The 27,064-nt window shown below is 38.4% G+C and overlaps 3 protein-coding genes across 3 annotated transcripts in view; 2 read left to right on the forward strand and 1 right to left on the reverse strand.

Moving 5' to 3' along the window:
- The window catches only part of doc2g (double C2-like domains, gamma), a 48,734-nt gene extending 36,914 nt beyond the window's left edge, over positions 1-11,820 (forward strand). Inside the window, exons 9-11 of the mRNA XM_015032282.1 lie at positions 3,102-3,183; positions 3,438-3,534; positions 8,408-11,820. Of these exons, the coding sequence (XP_014887768.1) occupies positions 3,102-3,183; positions 3,438-3,534; positions 8,408-8,547 (319 nt within the window). The 3' untranslated portion in view covers positions 8,548-11,820. The remainder of the gene's footprint in view (positions 1-3,101; positions 3,184-3,437; positions 3,535-8,407) is intronic.
- Positions 11,821-12,435: 615 nt separating this feature from the next.
- serping1 (serpin peptidase inhibitor, clade G (C1 inhibitor), member 1) lies at positions 12,436-20,653 on the reverse strand. Its single transcript, XM_015032281.1, has 11 exons — positions 20,497-20,653; positions 20,126-20,173; positions 19,249-19,357; positions 18,967-19,131; positions 18,161-18,466; positions 17,819-18,025; positions 17,235-17,378; positions 16,909-17,112; positions 16,687-16,826; positions 13,007-13,229; positions 12,436-12,870 (listed from the first exon to the last, which is right to left on the reverse strand). Exons 2-11 carry the CDS (start codon positions 20,171-20,173, stop codon positions 12,623-12,625), a joined length of 1,794 nt encoding a protein of 597 aa, XP_014887767.1. The 5' UTR covers positions 20,497-20,653; the 3' UTR covers positions 12,436-12,622.
- A 3,600-nt stretch (positions 20,654-24,253) lies between these two features.
- Positions 24,254-27,064, forward strand: part of tmem134 (transmembrane protein 134) — a 9,032-nt gene continuing 6,221 nt past the window's right edge. The window contains exons 1-5 of the mRNA XM_015032283.1: positions 24,254-24,486; positions 24,821-25,066; positions 25,148-25,215; positions 26,443-26,529; positions 26,609-26,685. Coding sequence (XP_014887769.1) covers positions 24,857-25,066; positions 25,148-25,215; positions 26,443-26,529; positions 26,609-26,685 — 442 coding nt within the window. The 5' untranslated portion in view covers positions 24,254-24,486; positions 24,821-24,856. The remainder of the gene's footprint in view (positions 24,487-24,820; positions 25,067-25,147; positions 25,216-26,442; positions 26,530-26,608; positions 26,686-27,064) is intronic.

Here is a 27,064-nt window from a genome sequence, read left to right on the forward strand (position 1 = left end):
GGGAATGGGGTGTCTGTGGACTGTAGTGATTTACTACAGTCCACAGACGTCCCCATGATTTAACCTGAGCTTTGTCTTATGTGTCAAATAGAAGTTTTGCTTGGTTGACTCTCTTATTTATTTTCTTGTTGCAAAAAAAAAGAAAAGAAAACATGCTTAGTTGAGCCAGATTTTATGATTTAAAGGAGCGGACTGCTTCTACTCTTCTCAGGTTTTTAGAAACTTTTGTTCCAGATCCGCCGAGGAGCCGAGAAAGTTGTTTCGTTTGCTTCCATAAACTTAGTAAGCAGGTCTCAGACGAATCGAGCGTTCTACATTGTTCACACTTGACAAGCAACTCAGAGACCATTTAAATCACTCTTTGAAGTATATAGAGGAACTCTTCCATCTTCTCTTTCCAGTGCATAAATATATCAGTACGCCTCTCAGAAAAAGAGACTGAAGTGCCACCACTATGTATTTATGGTTTGAAAGCATCACCTTAATCCTCCCAAGCACACTTTTAGTCTGTTTGGCCAAAAAACTTAATCTTTGTCTATTCTGACCATAAAAAAATTCACCAGAAGATATTTGAGTTGTACAGAAGCAGCTGTAAATTTCAGTCAAGCTTCAATGTGGCAGTTTTTTTTTTCTCTGCTGTGTATTTTTCTTGCTTGGTGCTACCTCAGTCCAAGGTTATGTTGGACATATTTTACTGTGAATTGTGCCTAATGTGCATTTTTGCTGAGATGCATCTAAACCTGTCTTACACGAAATTGACAAGCGTGAGGAAATGATGAGGATGACCTGGACTCAAACTGTCATAAACTTCATCATTATGCACAAATTGATGTTCATGAGAAGCTAAGGACTTCTTATTTGAACCATTTATGGTGCTACTGACGCTGGTGTAAAATGTACTTTTCCTTGCCTACCTCTAAGAAATGTGCTGTCATCACTGTGTTTTGGAAAGTCTCACAGGGTTGCTGCCGCTGTACGAGAGTGCAAAGGTTCTGGTTGGAGAATGTTGATACTGACAGTTTTCTTTTACTGAAACAAATGAAACTTTGTCTCTGGCGACATCCAGCATGCATCTTTTCAGCGCTCAGCCTGAAAAGCTTGAATGTGTAGTGACACTGGACGTTAGAGCGCAGGTTGTTTCTGTCCACTTGTAGAGTACAGTTATGTTCATATGACATTGGGCTGAAGACAGTTCTTCCAATATTTCTGAAAACGACCATCTTTTTCCAACATGCTACATTTCGTCTGAGGACGATAGCTTGGATCAGGTTAAAACTTGGATACAGTTCAGTGTTCAAACAAAACACATATAAAAGTTTTGGATCTGACAAAGCAGGACCTCAGTCTGTGTGACAGTTTGTGGACCGTGTGTAAAAACCAAAGAGTGTCTGGTTTCACTGTTGGAGGATATTTCACCAACTATTTGAAATTAAGGCATTTGATCTTGCGTGTTTAATTGAAATGATGTGAAGATTAGGAAACCAACGCAATAAATTTAAAGTTGAGAACCTACAGCCTTTTTGCTTCACCTAACAGCTCCCTGGGAATCACTGTGTTGCTATGGGACTTAAACAACGTTGGTCAGTGGTTTAAATGTAAAGTTGTTGTTGTTTTTTTTTTCTGTTAATCAAAGGTGAATCTGAAGTGGCTTAAAGAAACAAACAAAAAATAAAATAAAACACTTGTAGGACAATTAATATGTTTTAAACTAAAGAAAATAAAATAATTCATCAAAATCCTGAAGACAACTTTCAAAAACCTTCAGAAAGCCAGAAGACCTGCTTATGAAGAGCTCTTCAGTAAGCTCAGTTTAGTTGTAAAAACATTTTTCAAAAAGTAAACTTGTCATTGTACAGCATATGGCCTTATTCTTTATTTGGCAATGTTTCTCTCTATTAAGTCCACTGTCCCCCTTCCTTTTCTGCCCCACCTTAATCCCTCCAGCCTTTACTCTCTCTGACTGTGACAGCCTGCGAGCCCATCTCATGCTTCAACTGTCAGGCTGGGATTCATCGCTTGTGGGGGCGGCGGGGTAGTTGTGGCTGGATGAGTGAGATATTTCAATACCTGAACATCTTGACTCTGAATTTATGCTGATGAAGACTCCTCTTGCCCTCCAGCAAACCTTCTGCCGCCTCTTCCGCTGGAGCGTACACTCCTGCCTCCTCTGCCTGATTATGATCTTCGCTGTGGTTCACAGTCTCTCTGTTCCCCTCCTGCACTGTCCCTGCCTTTGTTAAGAGGACTTTTAGGTCACAATTATCGCATAAAAAGCGATTTGGGAGCATTCTCACTCATTAGTTTCTGGTATTCAGCAGGGATGCTTAATAAAAAGACATCAGAAATAATGTTGAAACTTTGCTTCAACATGAAAGGCTGCAGGAGGTTAAGCTGTTGTTTTTTTTTTACAGACTTGCGGCTGGTGCCAAACACACAAGCATTTGCAGCAACAGTGATCATGAAAAATGAGTTCAACTCAGATGTTAAAGTGACTGCAGGTTACCGGGACAACTTGGGGGTTTTTCACACCCCCTTTTTTCTGCTCATGATCTGAGTGTATCTTGAACTTCCCCCTCTCCTAGAGCATCTCAGTCCCCCACCCCCATCACTCAGGGTGCTGAGACCCTCCTCCTGGCTCTGATTGGCTGTTTATACTGTCATGACATATTGACACTTTAGACAGATATGCACGAGATATGTTTTTCATAAATGTTACTGTAGCTTTAAGACAGCCAACAGCTACTTTATTCTTAGCAACACCGAATTTCAACTAACGGTTCTCTAAGTTTTGTCACTGAGAGTTTAGTAAAACCAACACCTCAAGTCAGATGCATGTTTTTTTTTTTTTGCTCTGTGGCCTATAGGCCAAATTTATTTTAATTACTAATATATAAAGGAGGTAGGAGAACACAATCTAATCTCATTTCCTTAACATTTCTAACTAGCACATGCTTCTCTGAGAATAAATTAGTGGAAGACTGAATGAAAAATAGGCTTTTGTAAACAATGTATGTAGTTTGCATGTCTAAAAATCTACATTTTTTTTATCTGGGTGTGACTGATATCCTAATGTCTTGCCGTGTTATTTCTCTTTTTCTCAGCATCTTGCAGCCAGACATGGGGAAAAAGTCCAAGTACAAGACATCAGTGAAGAAAAAGACTCTCAATCCTGAATTTAATGAGGTAATGTTTCCCTCTTGATCTAAAATGCACACCTGTCGACTCGCCTGATTTCCCCTCTGAGCTGTGAACGATCTGCAGCTTCCAGCAAAAGCATCACTCTTAAAACCACTTCAGATTCTTTTCTTACCTCCGGATCTTGCTTTCAGCACCAATCTAACATGTTTTCAATGAAAATTTATCAAATGAAGCCGCTTCCATTGCCGTGTTTGCGAACAACTGATGCGAATTTCCTTTTATGTCCGCCACCTGCACAGGAATTTTCATATGAAGTAACCTTGGACCAGCTGGCAAAGAAAACCCTGGAGATCTCCGTGTGGGACTATGACTTGGGAATGAGTAACGACTTCATAGGTAAGCTCCAAGACTGTTCAAAGAGGAAATCAGCAGCAGCAGCAAAGAATATGACTATGTTTAGATGAAAGCATAGCATCTGCAAAAAAAAAAAAAAAAAAAAAAAAAACCCTTTTAAAAACCAGGCCAAGAGTGGTTATAGAGAAGGATTAAAAATGGAGGAGATACGAGGGGTAATTATGAGGCTTGAGGGAGCGACTGAATGGGAGAGAGGAATCCGAGTGGAATGGGAAATGAAGACAGGAAATCGCAAAGCTCAAAAAGCTTGATGCATGTCTCTGGATCCTTATTCACCGTGAATTTAGCCCATCAGACGGTTGAAGCGTAATCAGACTGCTAAACAGCTTTGGCGATGAGGCGCCACTGGATCTGCACGAGATGCTGGAGAATGTGGTGACAATGGCTCACCAGCATATTTAGCTCAAAGGGCTTCAAATCACAGCGTCTTACTTTAACTAACGTGTGCGAGACGGTTCAGCGCGAGGTGTTCAGGTGTGGGTTGTTGTTTCGGATGAGGTCGGTGAGTTACAGCCCTGCGGGGCGGAAGGGCCGTCAATACAACATCCATCTATTCCCATAACCATCATCATTACAGGTTCAGCTACAGCAGCCTGCCAGTTCGGTTAATTAGAGCCAAGAGAAAAATAACAGCAAGACAAAGGAGGGAAGAGAGAGAGAGAGAGAGAGAGAGAGAGAGAGAGAAAAAACAGGTTGTTTAAGAGAACAGCATTAATCCCAACGCATCAGAGTGCAGCGAGTCTGAGATGCTCTTTGATAGGGACGGGTCATCAGCAAATAATATGTAGGAGGCGAGGTTTTATGGGTAAATGGAAGGGAAACAATGCATCAATGTTGACACTAATTTGAGGGTGATTAGCACACAGATGAACATGTGATCTGCTTCGTGAGTCATATTTTAAACAGAGAGCTTTGTCAGAAAAATATCAAACCAACACGGATTGTTCTAGAACTGTCTTATATTTGTTGTGAAATTTACCATGTATGATAAACACTGAAGAACAAACAGGCCTGTTTGTTGTGAACACCCTTAAATTAATACTTTGTTGAGATATGTTTTTATTTATATTCAGCATTTAGGTACTTTTTTTTGGTTCGCAACTTTCATCAGTTATCAAGAATCTGATTAACCTGAAGTAAAATTTGTGTCATAGTCGTGTTTTCCTGACATTTTGTTATTTTTGTACTTTAGCTTGCCGAGAGGCTGAAAAGGATCAAAATGATCTAATTTTCAGGAAAAAGGAACTAAAAACAAAGTTTCAACATTCTGTTATCCGCATTTGGACAAAAATGAAGAACAGGAACACTGTTGAAACTAAACCTTTCTCCACAATTCATAAAAAAGAAAACTTGCCTGCGTTGCTGCTGCCAGACCTGGCTCTGAGGCTGTTTTCACACTACATCAGCACTTATAAACCCCATAGTGGGTTTTAAAGCAAACTGCAGCACCCACTCCTTCCTATGTGAAAGCTCTCAGACCCTAAAGCAGCCACGGGAATTTCTGATCACTGGATGTGATGATCCACATGTGACAATGACAGATGCCTTTTCTCCCAAAGAAAACGTCAACCACACTTAAACTTCCAGGCCAAGATATCAAAAAGTATGTTTGGCACAGACAACACTGAGCACAGCTAAATAAACATTATGCACACCACATGACAGTCATTTCCACTTGTAAAGGTGGATGAAATTATGAACAGTTCTAAATACAAACAGATTTAACCCCAAACCTTCAGGTGTCGCCTAGAAAACTGTAGATGAAGAGAAATCTATTTGTTTCACCATCAATACGAGCTCAAGTTTACATCCAAATCAACAGATATAGCTTCACCTGAACAAAATAAAAGTTTTAGGATGGTTGGAGCAGAGATCAGAACTACTTAAATCTGACAGAAAATCTGTAGGATGAACTGAAGAAGGCCAAATATTACCAAATCAAGGTGTGGGATATTGACTGACTTCCACTAAAGAAAAGCTAAAGCTGAAATTTAACTGAAAGTTGGTTCAGCACAGTAGCTTTAGGCTTGTACACTTACACAGTCAGGTTGTTTATATATATATATATATATATATATATATATATATAAAACAGGAGAAAATGTATGATTTAGCATAGTCTTGTTTTTTGGGAATTCAAAACTTATTGTTTTAAAATGGTTGTGTGAACTGTAATTTAATTTGTTAGTTATTTAAAAACTTGATCTCGAATACTTCTGAGGGTTAAATTTTCAAAAATAAAACTTTGTTTCAACAGAATCGGGTGGCATTGGCCAACTTTGAGCGATTTCTGGGGTTTTCTTTTTTATCACCATTCATTTTGTTCTGCTCACATGCTGCTGCTCAGCCGGGCTGCAGGGAAACCAGTTATATGAATGATTAATGAGTTCAAAGGAAGCGTTTCTATGTTTTCATCAATGCAAACTTGAATAGCATTTGCATAATCACAGAATATAGATTGTAGCAAAGAAGACATCCATATTTCACATGATTTTGCACAAACATTGTTTGTCACCGTGGTTCCCCGTAAAGATCTGTGGATTTGACACCTAAATCACACGCAGGATGAAACCTGAAGTTAAAAAATGTGCAGCAAAACATCATTTTGCATAAAATATGTCAGGAGATCAAAATTTAATGAGCTTTTAAAGTCTGTGTTTTATCCTCAGCTGTATCTGTATCAGTTCGCCTCCCTTGGATGCCCATCTTTCCTGTCCTTCGAGCAGCATCTGAACGGCTACCCATTTATTTGGCTGTAGCACCTTGCCGGCTGAAAAAAAAACACCAAATCGATCCTCTAGAGTTGGAGTTATGTGGGCACAGCAAGTATTGTTATTCCACCGGAAACTGGCTCCGGACGATGAGCTATAATGCCTAAAGGCGGCTCCTCTCCCGCCCGCAGCAGCATCTCAGGCAGAAATAAGATAAGTCGCAGATCAGCAATCCTGCCTCGTTTGCTTGGGGTTGTCATTTTCCAAGGCGTTGTTAGAAGTCGATGTAACCAAAAGGTTTTGTTTACCTCCATGCCCCATTAACTGTGCAGTCACAGGGATGGGGAGAGCTTTGTAATAACCTCTGTGTAACAACTGCCTCCATCTCCCTGTCTTATACTCATCAGGAACGTGTTTTTTTTTATCTCGGTTTCTCTTTCATCTAATTCTCCAACAACCCTTCAGTTTTTCTCTGTCTTCTGCTTTTCATCTCGAATCTTGGCTTACGTCTATTTCTGCTTCAATAAGTGAGTCTCACTGTCAGTTCATTACCATGAATGCTGACAAGCAGTACACATATACTGTGTAAATTATGAATGGAGCCTCAATAGCTGCACCCTTTGGATTTGAAGTGCCGTTTTGTCGCCTTCAGCTCGGCTTTCAGCTGTCGCCGTGTTTCTGGGGCCAAATATGCGGCCGTATCTGAGCAAAAGGGCGGACAGAGAGCATAGTCTTTAAAAAGCTCATTAAGCAAAAGCGGCTGTCTTTAAAACTTTACATCTATCGAGGTTAAAATGAGCAACAACGTTAGCAGTACACTAATCAGAATCTAGATAATGACAGCATAATGACTCACGATAAAAAAAAGAAGAGCAGGCTTAGGATTTCATTAGAGACGCTGCAAGGTTCACATTGGTTTCAGATTTGACAGCAAAAGATTCATCCGTCATTTCAAAAGTCTGCGATTCTAAGTAACTGTTAGATTTCCACAAGGAAAGACAATGAGTTAGCCTTACTTTTTCCCCAATACCACCTAACAGGTGGTTGTTCAGCATCCTCTACAGTTATGCATAAAATCTTCATGTTAGACTCTATATGCATTCTCGCCTAACATCTAAATTGGTTTTAATTGTTTACTTGAAGCCTAAATGCTTTAACTAGGGGTGATAGGAATTTAAAAGAGTGAAATAAGTTAAGCTTCAATTGAAATGTTGCTGTAATAATACCAATTTGCGCACAAAGATTGTATGTTTTCCTTGAGATTTGAGAGAATGGAGGTAAATATAACATTTGTCGGTGCTGGTACATAGAAACAACATGCATTCTTTTCACATTCTTTGCACATCAAAACTGCAGGACAGGCTGTGCACCAGCAGCAAGACACTTTCTGGCTATAATAAGAGGCGGTATTCACTTTATTGTCATACAAGAAAATTAAGTTGCTCATAAAATTGTTAAATATGAACCATAATTTCCATAATTCTACGCCAGCGTTCAGCACAGGCTCCTCTGTGGCTGAGTTGCTTGTAACAATGACAATGTAGAGGCAACATGTCTCCAAGGTAAATATGGAATGGAGTGTAATTTATATTTAAAAAATTCTCGTTATTCTTTCAACAATGACAATACAATTATTATTAATACACATGGAAAGTATGGAGCATGGATATTACTCCATTTGTGGTCTGAGAAGAATGAGAACAAACAGCTTACGTTGTAAAGACACTGCATTAGTAGCAAGACGTTTCAGCTTATTAAAAAAATATTTTTTAATTGACCCATTTAGTAATATTGCTTAGACATGTTTTCAACTATAGATGCTCACTGCCCACCAAGAAATGGATAATCCTTTTTTAGCTGTGATTTCTCAGTTTTGCAAAAATGTTTTATACTTTTGCTTGTTTGAGCATAAATTGTGACAAAATTGGTAATGACAAGATATTTACATACAGCATTTAGACCTCCATCAAACCTCTAAAGCATAGAAAAAGTCTGCAATTTTCGTGTTCGAAGAGTAAATTGAGGCATTTGGAAAAGTTGTCATGTTGGGTGGGCCCTTCAGGAAAAATATGTACTCAACGTAAAAACTATAAACTAACTCAATGCTCATGTTTTTTTTTTTTTTTTTGCTTTTGTGTTGGCAGGCGGAGTGGAGCTGGGCATCAATGCAAGCGGACAGAGACTTAGACACTGGTTCGAGTGTCTCAAAAACAAAGGGAAGAAAGTTGAATACTGGCACACGCTCACGCAGCAAGGTGCCCCAAGCAGCGACAAGCCGGACTAGATTACCCAAGACATTCTCGCAGACAAAGGCACACCCACAAGCACAGATGCGTTTGTCTCACTTGAACAACGGTTGACAAGAGTCCAACAGCAGCAGCAGCAGCAGCGACCTGAACAAAGAATAAAAGATGCAATAATAATCTCATCACAAATCTAAATTGTCATGTGTTGCCGCTAATTGAGGCACGACGTATTAGAATATACTCATACTAATCTCAGTGATGGTGACAAGGTGTAACATGAATCTATTTATTTTTCAAGGTAAACTAAATTGTGACGATGTCCTCATCGAAGTGTCGCCATGCCAAAACATTACGCTGAAAGTTGTGCGTAGACCTCACCTCATTGTGGAAGTCGAACATTTCCATCCAAATTTACACTGAACAGACACATCCGAGGCTCATTCGGTTAAAGTGCCCAGCTATTTGTACACCCTTGTGACTTCTAATGTGGTACATAGTGACAGGAGTTTCAGGATGTTGTTGAAACGTCTCCAACTTAAAGTAGTCGTCGCGATCTGATGCAAAATAAGACACCGTATTATTATACTGTAAAGCACAAAGATGATCCATTCGGTGGATTCGTACCTTTACCTTTTCTGTGTTATGTCTTTTCGTTATTTGTCTGTGGCAGTGGTGGTCTATCACCTATGTGTCAGGCAGTAATGTGTCAGCATTATATGTGTGTGTGTTTGCGTGTGTGTGTGCGTGTATGTATGCGTGTGTGTGTGTTTGCGTGTGTGTGTGCGTGTATGTATGCGTGTGTGTGTGGGAGTTTTGACAATACGAGTGCCTACATTTTCTGTATGTGCAACATGTGTCTGTCTGTATTCTCCTCACGCCCCATTCAAAATGTTTCTATTCGACTTCAGGTGCACCGAGGTGTGAAGAAATACTGACGAAAAGGCAAAAACGGTTTATTCAGCGGAGAAATTATCTGTAACCACCTCAGGCCACAGCGTTGTGGCTGCAGGATAGTGACAAAAAACTGTCAGCGGCGTGAGCCTGAGAAAGAAAACACGAAATCTTTTTTTCTTTTTTTTTTTGTCTTCCCACTTTTGTTAATGAGAAGCAGACATCTCATTTTGCTTTTGGATGTGTTGCTTGCTACAGAAGTACTGAAGCAAATTTCAGCCAGATTCAAGATAATTCACCGTATTGCAGTGACTCTGGTTCTGCTCTAACAAAACACAATGGTGACGCAACATTTTCTTTAAGCGGGGAAATGTTACCATTTTTCATTGATAAAAACAGTTATCAGACTGTGCTGTTTGGTTTCTTTTGACCAAACCCAAAAATATCTTTTAATCCACTGCTGCATGCTTTCCTGCTATAGACATTTGCCTGAATCTTTGAATCCTAGATGCATTGATCCTGTGGGTAAGATCGATAGTGATATCCTTGTCTGTCAAACTTCGTTATTTACTGAGCATCTCTGTGCAGTTTACAGGCTAACAGAACAAAGTTCCCTCTTATGATTTAACCTCAATTACAAATGGGTCAGGTATTGCTATCAATCAACCTTTTAAATGCTTTATAAACACAAAGTTTTTCCGTGATACCACTTCCAAGGTTTAAAATCTACTCAGCTGGCTTACAGAAGGCTGCTGGTACAAAAAGTCCAGTTCAGCTGGAGATACAGCATGTCAGGTCAAGGTGGCACTGCTGAAAATACAGCTAGCAAGCTATTAGCTGATTAGCTAGAGTTTTAAAAACTTGTTTTCCAACGATACAATTCTATTTTTTTTTTAATCTTTGCATCACAGCTTTTATATAGTGAAATTGTGGAAATTGTGGCACTCAATCTGTATTACTGTCAACAAACTTAGACCTTGTCACACTAACCTGTGTATTTAGCAAAAACTTAACATATTTTTTTTCAAAAGAACAGAGATTTTTGTCAAAGACTAATTTTTAGAAACACTTTAAAAAAAAAAACTATGCTTTGAGGACATAAGAAAGACATTTTCATCCTGGCGCATAACTAAACAGAAGCTACAATTGTTCTTGGAGAATCTTTTACCCTTACACTGATTTAGTAATCCTCAGGATCCTTTTTTTTAAATTTATATTTCAATAATGTCTGCATTATTTGAACTTGCTGATGTGGCACATGTAATACAACACTTTTTAATTAGAATGACATATCAATTTTTTCTTATTTATTACAAAATAACCAGAGCGGTGTTGCTGAAGCCTCACATCCAGATTTCTGACAAGCTGCAAAGCTTTTCACACGACCATCTCTACACGCATGGTCTATGGCTGTCTAAAAATAAATCTACATTTTGTTTCTGTACACAATTGTCCCTTGATTGTCTTAATACTGACCAGGATATCGAATGCCCACCTTCACTTCTGTCATGTAATCTTTGGTCATACAAAAGAACACAGTCGGTCGGTCGCCTCGGGAAGATTGCTAACTGATAATCGATCCAGCTGCTCATATCCTGTCATGTCTTTCAACAACCTTGGGATCCTTCAGTGTTTTTGTTGTGTTCAACCTTAAAAAAAAAAAAAAGGGCTTGGGTATTATGAAGATTTAGGAGGCTTAACCAAATATTCAATTACGTCTTTTAATAACTTTAGGAACTGGATTAGGCAAATCTGGGCGGGTTTGTTGTGTATTTTCTCTATGCACATTTAACGTCTCGGCACGTCAGCAGTGAGATAATCAACCCAAACAGTAAGCTCATGTTATTTCTGGAAATACTCTGCACTTTGTTTACTCTGAGGCTGGATAATGGAGATCAAATGGAGTTCACGTTTCTGGCCGGATTGTTGCTTATTTTTGTGCATCTCTGGCTCTGTTGTTTACAGTCGCAGTATTTTCAGGCTCTTGTCTATTGACCCCTGCTTTGCTTGCGTAATCATTTATCTGCAATACAGCTGCATGTTTAGCAATTGCCATCAGCTTGCATAATAGAGTGCGACTCTGACTGATCTCTCTGAATACTGATGTGTTTACAGTCTGTGCCATCCATGCGGTGTGTGTGTGTGTTTGTTTGTGAATAAAATTATTCAGGGTAATTTTTGCTCAGTTGCTGTACTCAACAAAGCGAGCTTTTGCTTTTAAGAAATCCTTTACTGTCACAGACTTTAACACTTGTCTTCCTTGAATTGAAAACAGTGGCGATTATGCAGGAGGGCTGACGCGGGAATGCGATGTGGAGTCCCTGTGTATTTATTGTCATTGTCAATCCCACAGTATGGCTGCCATCCTGTGTTGGTTTTGTGTAACTACTTCGCAAAATAAACTGAAACTGTTTCAGTGGTCTTTTGTCCTGCTTTGAGTGTCACCTTGGCCTTTTATTCAACCGGGTAAAGGGACACTTCAAAATTTCAAAGTGGGTTTTTGCTAAAAAGGTCTTAATTAACTATCTTCCCTTCGGTAAGATTTCTTCCTGTCTTAGATTAGTATAACTGTTCCAAGACGGTGAGTTAGTAGTAAAAACCAAAACAGGTATGTCGTGACTCTTTTAGGACTGGTTAAACCATCATTTCGAAACGACTTCATGTTTTATTTTACTAAAAGCTTAGTTGATCAGAAGACAGAAAAAATGTGCTTGTCAAAACTCGACTAAAAGTGAAATAGAGTAGCTAAATTGTAACTTAAGCTACGTTACAATGTGCTGTCCAAATTACCCTGATCTGCAGGAATCTCAGTGTTTTTAGTTAGGGTAACTCTGGATTAGCTGATCCTGGAAGCTAAAGCTAACATCTAGCAAACAGATGCTGTTAAACATCTTTCATCGTATCCCCAATCCCTAAAACATTGTGCTGATATGCTCTACTATGAACCTTCGAAGTAAACGATGGTGATTGACAAAACCCATGACTATAAGTGTCTGGTGTGAATTATCCCTATAACAATACAAGTCAGACAGTAATTATGTGTATTTTCATTTATTTGTCATAAGTGTACCACATAAACATTAACCATACTTCTTAAAAGGTACCGCTTACTACATCAAGTTTCAGAAATAAACTGATGCTATCTTGCATGGTTTACTCTTCGACAAGCAGACTCCATTAATCATTTGCTTTCTGCTCATGTGCCTCTCTCCATTTTTCTTCTTATGGCTCCAACATTCGGCCAATAAAGAGTGGCACGTCGGCCTGGTCGCTCCACAGCAGCAAGACGAACGGCCGCAGAGCGCTGAAGGTGGGGAAGGAGCGAGAGAACGACAAGCTGGTGACAGCTCCAGCCTCAACTCCTCGTTCGGTCAGGGCGAGGAAGGCTTTGTGCTTGGCATCATCCAAAACCAGATCGTTGTTTGAGGACAGGCCGCACAGGCTGGGCCCCTCAAAAAGTGATGACAGGCCTGGTTAGAGGGATGAAAGTGAGATCAAAGAGCAGACGAAGCAACATATTTCACAAGCAGCGTCATCATGGCGCTGATTAAGGTAGGCTAAAAGCGCTGGTGCGTGAGTAACATCTGAATATGGAGAGCAGCAAACCTAATTTCTTGAGGAGCATTTTCATGTTTGGCTCCACATCCAGCTTGACTTGAGGCAGAGTGACCTCCAAGTTCTGGGGAGGGATCGCCTTTACAAGCTCAATCATTTGACGCACGTTTCCGTCCGTCATCCTGTCCTCCATCTGCTGCAGGTCCGACAGTTTGTTGCCAAATGGCAGCAGGATGTAGAGACTGTTGTCACCCGTGAGAGCAAACCTCCCAACCTATGGACAAACAAAATGTGTTAAGTCCTCTCTAGAATTACAACAACAACGTCAGAAAAGACACTAAAGGTTCAGCTGCACACCACAAATAACAGGTGAGTTAATCAGGAGGTGACCATCATCAGCCACGTGATATAATCCAAACCCAGGAGATATCTAGATTCACAAGGAATGTCAGACTTACTTTCCTGGCCCATTTAAACAATTCCAACCACACTGAGATCACTAGACATCTCTATGCAGACGTCTTTTAACTCTTTCCTTTCAAACACATCCCATGCTCTTCAGTGGAAGACAGAATCATCTTTATTTGTTGCTCTTTTTTTTTTTTTTGGAATAGCTACAAGAGGACTTTCAAAATTTGCCAAGACAGTGAGAAATGTTAACCTGTTTTTTTCTTCTTCTGTATTTCTTTCTCATTTTTGTCAAAGGTTTCACATCATAAGTCAAATTCGAACATCAGACGAGGTCGTTTTGAAATGATAATTTAATTTATCAAAGGAACAAGCTATCTAAAGCCAAAACTTGAGGGCTCTCTAATAACTGCATATGCCACCCCTGGCAGCAACAACTGTCATTTAGTATTTGCAAAAACTGACAATCAGTTGTTTTTCTTTTACATAGAGTAGAGATACTCCAGCCCACCCATCTTTGCAATTGCTTTTATTCAGCCACGTTGGAGGATTTAAATTGGACTTTGATCAGGCCACTCTAAAACCTCTTAGATTTTGTTTTAAGCCATTCAGAAGCAGTCATCTTAGTGCTCTTTTGAAAAATAATACTGCTACATGATCCAAATGCACTTAATCTTAAGATCTCACATTTATCAGTGGAAATTCTTCATCATGATTTTCTCATCAATGGCAGGATGTATGGTTCCATTGAGACATACAATTTGTCCAGAAGCAAAACAGTGCTAGACCATCATACTATCACTACCATGTTTGACTATAGTTATGATGTTCTTTTTCTGAAAGTCTATGTCAGGACAAGACCCACACATTTCAAAATGCATCACTTTTGGTAAGCAGTAAGTTCAACACTGTTCATGTTTTCTCCATTTGTGGATAATTGCTCTCACTGTGGATTGTAGAGTCACATAGAATTGGGTTGGCTTAGATAGTTTATTTCTCTTATTAAACACAGTCCAAATTTGGAAACTGCATTTTAAGTTTTACTCTGGTAATCTTTGATATTTAATTAATTTATGAATCTCAACCAACTAAGTATGACAAACGTCAATGCCTTCATTGACCTTTGTCAATTTTGTGACAATAAAGCAAAGAAACCTGCAAATAATTAATAATTTATTATTGTCTATTTTACAATGATCTATTGGAGATAAAGATAGTTATGGAAACTAGAACATTTCTGAAGAAATGTAAACGGGCCTGCCAAAATATTCTTGGCTGTTGGAACCCAGCATTCTGATGCTAAAAATTAGCATCAATGCTAAAGTAAGCTACAATGTATTCAATGTGAAGAGTCACAACCATGTTGAGTAAAATGAACCTACTCCATTCAGAATATTAAAATTAGTGTATCAGCTTAAATGAGCCAAAATGCTAATGTTAGCCTAAATGCTATCAGTGGCATGTGGGCTATAACTAGCATGTTGTCTTACACTGACTTCCTCCATTCAGACTTTATTAGCATGGCTAATAAATAAACAAAATAGCTAAAAATCTTATTTTAGAGAAAAAGCTACTGCTAATGTGGGCAGTAGCTACATTAGCAATATTTGTGCTAATTTTAATCTACTGCCTTCTGATTCTTACTTTTGCAAAATTAAAAATCAGATGTTTAATTCGTGGCACTTGGTTACCAGAACATGCGCTCATCTCTTAGCAACAGATTAATAACAAATATTGTTATTGTTCAAAAGCATAAGATTTCTTCTACTGTTTTGAAATACTACTTATGTTGCATAGCTACTTAACAAGAATTATGCACTTGGTGAATTTTTCAGAAATTGTATTTTTTTATTGTCATTGGTGATGAATATACTGTTATATAATATATATATATATATACTATCATATACACTAATATATACTATAATATAGTATAAATATACTATACTATCTCTGTAGTTCCCTACATCTCTGCCCTCCTCGCTGTTCTGTTTCTATGGTAATTAATCCTCTCTGAAAACTGTTGTGTGAGTGAGACACAATAATTCTATCTCTGTTTTGACTCCAACTGACATAAAACAGTGTAGGTTAGAATTTGTTTTAATTTGAATTTGGCTCGTTTTTTTTCCCACTAATTATGTCGCCATGGTTACTTGAAATGCCAACAGAAGCAATGGCCCTCATGCCTAGATCCAGCCGCATGTCTTGATATTGTGGGGGGTGCACACAGTGCTACGAGCCACATTAATGGTGAAAGGAAGCGACAGTTATTTTGAGGTGAAGAGCAAAGGTGCCTTCCATGCATTGCATGGAGGCATTGAAATGCCTTGCCTGAAATGCCTTGCCAACGCATTTCAATGTTCTGCTATGGTTTGCTATGGCAGGCTCCGAATATGTGACAGTGTGAACAGTCACATATTCGGAGGAGGATAATCAGGACTAAAGGAAAAGCTTTAGGATGACCTAGATCTTCTTTTGTCTCAGAGCAAAATTAAATATAGTTCAAGATGGAAAGATATCAGCCAGTGCCAACAACTTTAAGAACTGAGAAAACAACTCCACATTGGAGTAGCAACTGTCATCATAGTACACAACTGAAACAGTAAGTTGGCCACCAGATGGCATTAATGTCAAGACTTAAAACTTCCACCACAAAGTCTATTTTTTTTTCTCTTTCTCCCAGTTTTATTAATCTTTAGTGTTGGTGTTTTCCAAATTTTGACTGTGGGACAAGAATATTTTAAAAGTCATTCTGCAAATACATTCATCGTCTTCCCCTTATCCAACATTAAACAGCAGGGTTACCAGGTCCAGGATGACATTATTTTCCACTAGTGACACTTCCTAGCTCATTCTGGGCATCCTAAAGTGAATCAAATACTAAACTAAGTACAACTATTGTTAATACATTCCATCTATGACTAAAATAATAGCTGACAGATAAAAAAAAAAAAAAAGTGACAGCTGCAGTAGCAGTAATATGTTGTCACTGCAGAACTGGAAAAAATCCAGTTCAGTTTTGGAGATTCTCTGATTTAGTCATCTTTCAAGAATCGTAGCAGATGTTATGCTTTACACTGAAAAAAAAAGTAACGCATGCCAAGTTGGGATGTTTTCATCGTGGATGAGTGTGTTTTTTCTGGTTATTTGAAACTACTCCACTTATACAAAATCATATAGCTGGTTATTCTAAAGTTATGGTTCTGTATATACTTTGTGCTCCAACGTCAGTTGTTGGGACCAGCTCTTAACCCTGCAACCAAGAATCAGATCAAGCAAGTACACAGAAATAAAGTGAGTGGTTGAAGTTGGCCGGTTCTTACCTGTGCCTTTAGGTCAGGAGCATAAGTCATAGTTGCCATGTATTTCGAATTATAGATGAGTGGCACCCTTACCATATCCCCACTGAATTTCACGAACAATCCTTTCTTTGGCTTGTCATTAAATTTAAACTTCCACTGACCTGCAACACGTGAACACACAGACGATAACCAAGTGCTCAAATCTGCACAGTCTTTGGTACACAGAGATGGACATTTACTGACCACTGAATGACACGGCATTGAGGAGGATCAGCTGAGTGTTTGGTGAGAAATCATTGATTATATTTGTAATCTTGTTGTTGGTCTTGTTTGCCACCCAGGCGTTAATCATTCTCATGTTTTCCTCACTGGACTCCAGCAGTTTTGTAGGTTCTGCCCCATAGTACTCAAAAGACTGGCTAAGGAAGGACTCACTCAGATTCATTTCTGAGAAAAGGGGGAGAAAAACAAAACAGAATGACCTGTAAAGTGTTTTCTGTGATGGACCAACACAAATGAGCGGAGAAAAAAAAAATCTGTTTTTGCATTGAATACTGCTGACACAGTACGTGAGTTATAGTAAATCTGGGATCCCATCTTCAAGGACTGCCCCATCTTCTCTTTCTGCTTCTTCATCTGGGAGTGAACACAGTTGAAGTCATGAGGCACACATAACGCTCTCTTCAGAGCTGCGTGGGTATTGCCTGTTGCACCTGTGGGTAAAAAAAAATAATAATAATAAAGTTATCCTTGTCAAAGTAGCATGGAGAGTTACATAAAATGTCTGGCATTTAAATTCAAAAAGTTGAAAGTACCATGACTGTTAAGGATTAGGAATGATTTTGTAGAAGTGATTTGGCTACTAATGTTTGTAAGACTAGAAAGTATATAGGATGGATGGATGGATGGATGGATGGATGGATGGATGGATGGATGGATGGATGGATGGATGGATGGATGGATGGATGGATGGAACTTTCAGAAAATGAAATAGGGAAGGATGAATCAGTAGATATACAACATCTGAAAAAGGACTCTGACTATTACTGACTGAACTAAAAAAGCAATCTGAATAAAAAAGTGGCGAGACATTACGTCCGAGACTGTTTTTTAAAGCGTCATAGTCAAAAAAGATTCCTGATGTATTTGTTACCTAACAACAGGTGAGAGAGTATGGCGCTGATGCTGACTGGAGAGAAGAGTAGGTTGCTCAAAGGCTCTTCTCGTTTCAGGTGGGAATAGAGCTTCATTGCAAATTCTGTCATAGATTCTTGCAGTGTGGGTTGGGCTGTTCGGCTGTTCTCGTCCTGGCAGGGCTCCAGCTCTTCGATTAGGTCTTTGCATGAAGATTTGGGAAGAGCTGGAACAACGTTTAAGCATACAGTATGGATAATGAAATATCAATTCAGATGCTGTGAGAAAAAACATTTTTATATGAACAAAAATGTCCTTGTCATGCAGGGAAAGTTTAGCAGAGATATTTATCAAAAAATACCTTTAACTTCAAGTTGTAAAGAGTTCAGCCTTTTCCCTTCAGCAGACTCACAGATGTAAACCCCAGCATCCCACATGTTAATTTTTTTGATCATGATGGTCTGATCTTGATCATCTGGTAAAACCAGCTCAATTTTTGCATCTCCTGAGTCGTCCTCTTCTGTGTTTAGTCTTGTTTTTTTACCAACACCGGTTTCTTTGAACCAGTGTGCATTAGAGATGTTACCATCTTCGCTGGAAGATGGTAAGTAACATGGGAGGTATGCAGCCGAGTCCTCAGTCACCTTAACAGTGGTGTGAAAAGACTCTGAAGATGAAAGACAGAAAGACACAAACTCATCAGCTTTTTCAGGTCCCATATATTCATCACCTGCACGTTTTGTTTTGCCTTTTTAAACGGGTCAAATCATCAAGCAAATTTTTAAATAAGAATCTGGCGGTTCTCAAATGACGATTTAATATGTAAAGAAAAAAAAATCAACTCAAACCAACGGGGCCCTGCAAGAAAAAGGATTTGTTCTCGTTAAATTATGAGCTAGCTGTGATCAACCACAGTTTTTTCGAATGGTAAATTAATTTTCACTAGCCACACACTCTCAAAACGGCAAATGGTCTGTACTTGTATAATGTTTTATCAAAGTGCTTCACACTACTTTGTATGTTACACAATAACTTGTGCAACCAATAGCCTTGTTAAAAACAAGTTTTATACTCAAATTGGATTTCTTTTTTATGTTCAGTGCGAGATCACACTGCAGTCTTAAGAGATAAATCCTCCCTCTTTATCTTTGGTAAAAGACTTCTCACCAACTGTGAGGTTGTACGTAGTCGTCGCCTCTCCTTGTTCCCACACTGCTACGCACACATACTCGCCCTCGCTGGCAGCAGATACAGAAGATATAGAGACGTAAAAACCATTCTTCACATGTTTTGCTGAGCCAGGTGACAGGGCAGTGTCACTAATGTTTTGTCCTGTAATTACACACACACACACACACACATACACAGATAAAACATAGAGCAGATAGTGTATGAGTATAAAGTAATGAATATTTCAGTGACCGTGGAAATCAGACATAATAACAGCACCGTTAAATGTCCAGGTAATTTTTGCGTCAGGTACGTCACTTTCTGATGTGTAACAGGGCAGCTCCACCATGGAGCCTTGAGAAGTCTGGATACGCATGCATGGGGCAGGCTGAAGCAAAGGAACGAAGGATCAAATTGTGCAAATAAAAGAAAAATCATTTATGATTTCAAGGACTGACACCCAACTCCATGGCCTTGCTGAAGTATTCAGACCCCATTAGAAATCTGTAATATAATATTGACTTATAATGTAATACCCTAAAAAATAAAATGATAATTTTAGTCATTTCAAATGTAAAAAAGTCTACAAATTAAAACTGGGAAATAATGTTATGTTACATTATTAGCATGGCACTTAAAAAAAAAATCCCAGTAATTATTCATTGATAACAATAATATGAAACATAATTATTACTGCATTTTTTTTATTTTATTTTTCGCAATCCTATGTGTTTTTCTGCTTTATGTTTTTTTTTGTTTTGTTTTTTTTTGCTGTTCAGACTAGCACAGTTTCTCATATTTGTTCATCAAGAATGTGGACTGTGCAGCATTCTGACTCTCATTACGTACGCTAGTTAATGAGGTGAGACCTAAATAAGTTTTTTGTCCTATTTGCAAGACCCTGTGTTGTGTTGTAGTAATGACACTGCACACTATTTTGAACACAATGTCAGCATAATGAAACATGGTGGTGGCAAAATTATATTATGGGATTTACTTGGTACCCAGACTACACCTGTTTGAGATTTTAAAATACTCTAGTGTGGGATAGATGTGATATTGTAATGTGACCTTATGTAAAACAGTTAGGGGTATGAGTAATTTAGCAAATTTCTGTCATATTCACAGTGAAAGGATCAAATATCTATAGTTTTACCTCAAATGTGAGCCACAACAAGAGGCAAACTATGGCCTGGTGCTTCATCTGCAAAGAGAATTAGATTAGAAGTCAGTGATTTCAAAATTGCCATGGCACTAAGCCTGGAAAAAGATCAATATGTGTTGCAACCAGCAAAGCACTGAAAACCTTCACAAATAAAATGTTTTTAAAACTTATCTTGCCCAAACATTGTTTTGTAATTATAGCAGAGTCTAATCAACACGGAAGTTTAATTAACAAAAACGTTTAAATGTCCAGGTAATTTTTGCAGCAGGCATGTCACTTTTGCACAAAAAACATATGGTTTTAATCGCATAATTTCTATTCATTGACCAGAGAAAAACGTAGAAAAAAGGGAGAAAACTCACGGCTTCTGTTTCTCCAAATGTCCAGATGCAGGAACAGCACAGATTTTTATCAGCACTGCCTTTTTGTGAGCTCGCCGTTCGTTTCCTTATCCACCTCTGATTTTTCTGCTCCTCTGAACTGCAGTTGACAATAGTTTGTCTTTGTTGGTTTAGAGATGTCTGTTTGCATACCGCAAGCCATCTGACTTTCTGGAAATCACATGATTTCACTTGTTGGCAACAGATATTAAGCAGATTTTTTTTTAATTCCTGCCTGTATTTTAGCTTTATTGTAGTTAGTTTAGTCTTGCAGAGATACAGTGGATAAAGTGAGAATTGAATATGTCAATGTTATTTTCATTAAATATATTTGTATCGTCAATGAAATGGAACTCATTCCAGATGTTGGCAACAACATCGTCATACACAAACACACACGCACACACACACACCCACGCGCACACAAAACAAATGTTTCAAAAATTAAGTTTTGTGTAATGGAGTGCAATGTTACAGAAAATAAACATTGAGTAGACAGACGATTGTGTGCAAAAAGCCATAGGAAGCTAAGAAGTCAGGTAAAGTTTGTCAGTATTTAGAAGACATTTGAGCTGCTATGTGCAAATCAATATCAGCTGGTTTAATATTAAATGATGGCCTATAAAATCCCTTCTCATTAGCAAAGTATTACACAGAGTTTTCAGAGATATCAGAGCAGAGAGGAAAGAATAAAAAATGCAATCTATACTTTTAATGTTTTTATTTGTTGGCTTCTGTTAGTTTGAAATCTGCGTCAAACTCCTTTCAGGCCTAAAAAATGGCCAAGGCAGCAAAACAATGCCCAACAAAAATGCAGGAACCAGACAGGATTCAAAAATTGCAGGGCTCTGAATCGTTTTATAAAAATTCCCCTCTCACCCTCCGTGGGTGGTCTCTTTCATCCTCTGAGCTCGGGTCCTCTACCAGAGGCCTGGGAGCTTGAGGGTTCTGCGCAGCATCTTGGCTGTGCCTAGAACTGCACATTTCTGGACTGAGATGTCTGATGTTGTTCCTGGGATCTGTTTTAGCCAGGAACAACATCAGACATCTCAGTCCAGAAATGTGCAGTTCTAGGCACAGCCAAGATACTGCACAGAACCCTCAAGCACCCAGGCCTCTGGTAGAGGACCCGAGCTCAGAGGATGAAAGAGACCACCCACGGAGGGTGAGAGGGGAATTTTTTTTTTTTTTTATGCGCATGTCACAGCAAGACATGAGTTCTACCTTTCTCAACCATTAGCAGGAGAGTTTCCTCCTGATCTGAGCCACCCAGCTTTTTCAATCATTAGCTCATAGCATTTACATTTCCAGATAGAAAATACACATGTGTACTCAACTATGTTTCCAGAAAAAATATTTACATAATCACAATTAACTTGAACAACTTTAAAACTAAAACTAGAACACAATCTGGGCCCAAACAAAGTCCAAAACATCTCCCCTCCCCTCCCTCTCAAACAGTGTGGATTTTCCCAGTGAGGCTGATTGAAAAAGCCAGGTCCTTGTCAGCACTGCTCATGGGCGCGCTTCCATGGCAGCAGATGACCAGGTGACCTCAGAGAGAAGGAGAGAATGATTAGAACAAAATCTTAAATCAGGTTTAAACTTTCTCCCAAGCAAAAACAATACATTTACCAGTTAAATTAGTTAGAATATAGAAAGTACAAAACACATCACCTGTTAGTGAGGGGGTAAGTCCCTCACAACTTCACAGATACGTACCAATTTGTCTTGGTCAGTAAGATAAAAATCCAAATTAAATCTGGGGCAGCCAGCAGTACGAGAGCTGGTGGCCCTGATGCAGCCTAGTGGGGTTCGATTCCTTTTCTTCTTTTCTTTTCTATTCTGCTACCACAAAATGTAATAAAAAAAAACACACAAAAGGTTAAAAGTTGAATTTAAAAGATGAATACTTTCGCATCCGACTTTTTCTTGGTTCCACAGTTTCCTCCCACAAAAAAAAAGTGGTGAGTTGATCTGTGATTACTGATTGGAGTTTCACATATCTCCTTAATGGTATTACATCTTTTCCTGAGTGAAACTGACTCTTGCCAATTGATTGCCGGGACTGACTCCACATACATCCTCAGCTCTAATAAAAGGTTAAGTACATACAAAAAATAGATAGTTAGATAGAAGTAGGCAACAAGTTTACAAATAGTTTAAATATATCTTTTTTAGTAGTTCAACTAACACAACCACCTCTTACCTACGTTTATTTTCTTTCAGATATTCATCAGTACACAACTAGCAAATGTAAAATCTACTTTCTTAATCCACTAAGATTCATGCCTCCATGCTGATACTTTATGTAAGACAGTGGGTGGAAAAAGTAATCAGAAATGCAGCAAACAAGCTGCAATTAGATACCAATCACAGTATCGGCCGTGATTGGTGATTGCTATAAATTATGCATAAACCTAATTTCCACCTTTTCACTTACCTCAAAAAACCTCCTTATAAAATCTGAAATTCTTCCTGTCTATCTCTAATTATGAGCAACATACTTTAAAGGTTTGTAATAACTTTACATTATAACAAGTTGAAATATGTAGCTGTTGTTTTGTTCACAGTATGAACCACAACAGGTCAAATAAATAAAGTTTCACATATAATATTTGCTGTTTTTTTTCTTGTTATTGTTGTTGTTGGGTTGTTGTTGTTTTTTTGTTTGTTTGTTTTGTTTTTTTTACAAATCAGTATTTGGAGAAATTACAGTTTTCAAATGTTTCTTTCAAAGGTATCCAAATTTTTCAAACTCTCAATGATGACAAATGGTAACATTTCCCCATGTCTATGTTTTTACTTTAATGTCTAATGTGAGTATAATTTTACTTTTTCTGAAATGCTGGGTAAGTCACAGGATGCATATTTTCCGAGTTCCAGATTTTTCTTATTAGTGCCCAGAATAATTTCCGAAATGTCTTCGGTATATTTGGCATATGTGAGGTGAATATTTGTGTTGTTTTTGATTTGCAGTGATCCTTGCATTTGAACTCTCTCATGGTATTTTTTGTGACCTGGACACCTTTTGTGTCATAGTACACCTGTAGGAATGTTGGTATGGCCAACTCCTCTGGTAAAGATAAATAATTTGTCAGTTTGTAAATAATGGCTCTCAAGTTTACAGAAATACCAAAATTTAGTTCCCATTTGTTCCCGGTTTTAGTGTGATGTTAGTTTTTTTTTTTTTTTTTTTTTTTTTGGGGGGGGGGGGGTTCTTACTATTGACTGATTTTCAGTCAGTCAGTTCAGTCTATAATCAGGAAATGGTATGGCAGAATTAAACTTGATTTGGATATATTTAGCTGTTTTAATGAACAAATGCGTTGTTTGAAGGCTGCTTTTTCTAACTCCTCATGCTTGATATTAAAAGTGTTTGATGATCCCAAAAAAATACGTGTGACAACAAAAGCAAACATTAAAAATGAATATTTTTTTCACGGTAGAGCTCTTGATGAGATTGATTCTGATGTCTGATTAGAGTGGTGGTAATAGATCTCTTTATTGTGCATCGATTAATTTCGCAGTTTTTCTTATTTTCTTTTTTTAACTTCTCATAGTTCGCAGTGACATATATCCGTGGAATATTTTGTTTTTTACGTTTACAACGTAAAAATGAAACAAGCTTACGGCTTGTACAACAATAACCAGTTAAAATTATTAGGTGAAAAACATCTGGTTATCGACGTTTCGGGTCTGTGGATCGACAGACGATTAAGCGGCCTGGCGGTTTTGCTGCTTGGGCGGAATCAGTCGTGTCCAATCGAGGGCCGAGCGTTAAAAAACGAGTTCCAAAACTTTTGAAGAAGCTCCTTAATTGTCCAAGACAACTGAGCAAAGATTCCTTTTAAATACATCAAAAAACAAGTTTCATTCGGGTTCTCATTAGATTGTAACAGTATGTAACGCTTCTTCAAACGACTTTAAGTGAAGTTTTTTCCTCCCTGGAGAGAAGATTTTCCAACGACAGTAAGTTTTGCTGTGGTCATCTGATCGGCGAGCGGAAAGAGGACAAACAATGGCAGAAACAGACCTCCCCGAGTTAGCGTTGGACGAGGGAATCGTAGGACATATCTGCTCAATTATATCGACAAAACGAGTCAGGCGTCCATTTTTTTGTGGTTGTATTTATTGTTTTCATGACGTAGGATGTGGATGTGTTTATATAATGAAGCTACACGTATTACTGTTGCGCTAAGGCGTTTGCATTACATGGTTAACGCGAAGAAAAAAACAGATGTTCAGGCACTTGTGTGTTGGAAAACCGGTGGTATGAGAGTGATTTCTGTCCCTGATTCTGCAGTGAGCATCAGATCCCAGCAGCTCAGGGACTGAGAGCATGGCAGCGCAGTTCACCATAGATGATGCCTTCGTGTTGGATGGAGATGAGGAGGAGGCTGTGACTGATGGAGACCCGGAGGGCTGGAAGAATAGAGACAAGGACAGAGACGGAGAGATGACGTTTGGGCCCCTGTCTTTCTCCAAACCGCAGACCCACCCTTCAGCCACAGGCACAAGCTCACCTGATCACAGCAACCTGAAGTATCAGGTATGAAAACAAAACACCATCCACCTTCATCCCTTTGTATTATTGCACTGCTTATTCCCTTATGTCTGCTGATTCCCATAGAATCTGGAAAATGAAGATGCACTGGGCAACAATGGCAACTCTTCCTTCAATAACTTCTTCAAAATCAGGTAGGGCCGATGGTGGGGGAGTTTCTGTAATATCTTATAAAGTTTTCTACAAATCAGGTCCTTAAAGTACTTTCACAGAGCTTTCATCCTTTTCCAGCTCTGGAAATCACGGACAGTTACTTAGGAAAGTATGATTGAGCTTTTACTCAAAACAATCAAATATACTCATTTCTACAGGTTAAGTACTTCTTAAATTGATTTATGTTTAACTTACACCAATTTTCTCTCAACTGCCAAACCTGAATTTTTGGCTTTTTTTTTTTTTTTTCAGGGTTCTATGAAATCCACTGAAATCGTTAAGATATTCCTTTTTGCCCCAAAATATACATTAGGAATGAAGTAGTGCCTATTCCCAGCGCTCACTGGGCAATAGGTGGGGTACTGTACACCCTGGACTGGCTGTCAGTCTATCAGCAGATGAGTCATTCACAAATTTTAAAACAATTACCTAATTGGCTACTTTTTGGGCATCTAGATGTTCTTACATTAGATTTTTTTTATCGAGTATTAAAGGCTAAGTCAGGTGTAGGAATCAAACAAAGCACTGTGACATTTCATTTTTTCACTTTTACAGGAAGTAGTCAAATTCTGCTTGCCTGAGTCTGTATTTACCATGTAATAAATCATTCTATAGTTGACAAACCTAAGCGCTAGAGATTTTAAAGTAAAACTGACTTAACTAGACAATAACAGTGAATATGTGTTGTTTAGAATACTGCTGGATCAGAATATATTGACATTTGAGTCTTACTCAGTATAAAACTTCGAAGTGAAACATATATAGGAGCACCGTCTACAATTGTGACAAATACTTAAATATATATTCTGTAAAATACTTTTTAAAGAAATCCTCTTTAAAAAGTATAAATTGCCTGAAGATTTTTTTTATTATTTCTTGATGAATTGAAGATTAAATAGTCTTAAATGTTACATATTTATAGAAAAGTATAACAGCCATCACTGTAAACACATTGAAATCCTACAGGATAATTAAAACCCCATTTAAAAAGAATTGACATCATTCTCCTTTACTCTGTTTCAAGACAAATTCTAACTCTTCAGCCTGTTCTTTTGCACAACAAAAAATTCAGTGTGCATAAGTGTACAGCATATTTCTTTTTACCTGCAGTCTCGGTTCAAAATCTCGGTTCTGTCCAACTTAACATTTCAGAGGGCAAAGCTTTGATTTTCTGTGTTCTGAACGTATTTCATCCCGTCTCTCCGAAGTGACCCGGCGACTCTGTCGTACTGCAGCTCTCAGTGGTCCTTCAGCACCCTGAGCTCAGTCACGCAGCTCTCGGCCCACTGCTGCGGGTAAGTTTGGTCCTCAACCGCCTGCCTTCACCCAGAGAAACACAAACAAACAGAGATAATAGAGAGGCATGTTTCTCAGGTGGGTTTCCCATCCGCTGGTGAAGAAAAACAGAAGAGTTGTCCTTGCTTCATTCCTCCTCCTCATTACTGGAGTTGGTGAGTTTTAAGCAAATAATGGGTTGGTTTTACTCATTAAAGTTAAAATATGCAATTGTTAGTTTGTGCAGGGCTTTGTAAACCTTAAAATGTCTTCAGTGTGTCAAAACGTTTCAGCACCTTCTCTTCCTTCAATTCTCCTACATGTTTCCTTAAAAGAGTCGTAAATTTTAAAGGCTTTCATAAGCAAATATTTAAAATGCTTGCGAATAGTCCGTGTTTACAACACTGACCCCATTTCCTACTTAACACAGTTTTGTTCATAAATCCTGAACGCTCACATGCTGTATGTAAAGACCAGGTCTTTTTTTTTTTTTTTTTTTTTTTTTTTTTTGAACTTTTTGAAATTTATTTTGTTGCGCAAGACACAACCTCCCAC

Source organism: Poecilia latipinna, unplaced genomic scaffold, assembly GCF_001443285.1.
Source record: "Poecilia latipinna isolate Pla-1442-1.1 unplaced genomic scaffold, P_latipinna-1.0 Scaffold237, whole genome shotgun sequence".
Lineage (NCBI taxonomy): Eukaryota > Metazoa > Chordata > Actinopteri > Cyprinodontiformes > Poeciliidae > Poecilia > Poecilia latipinna.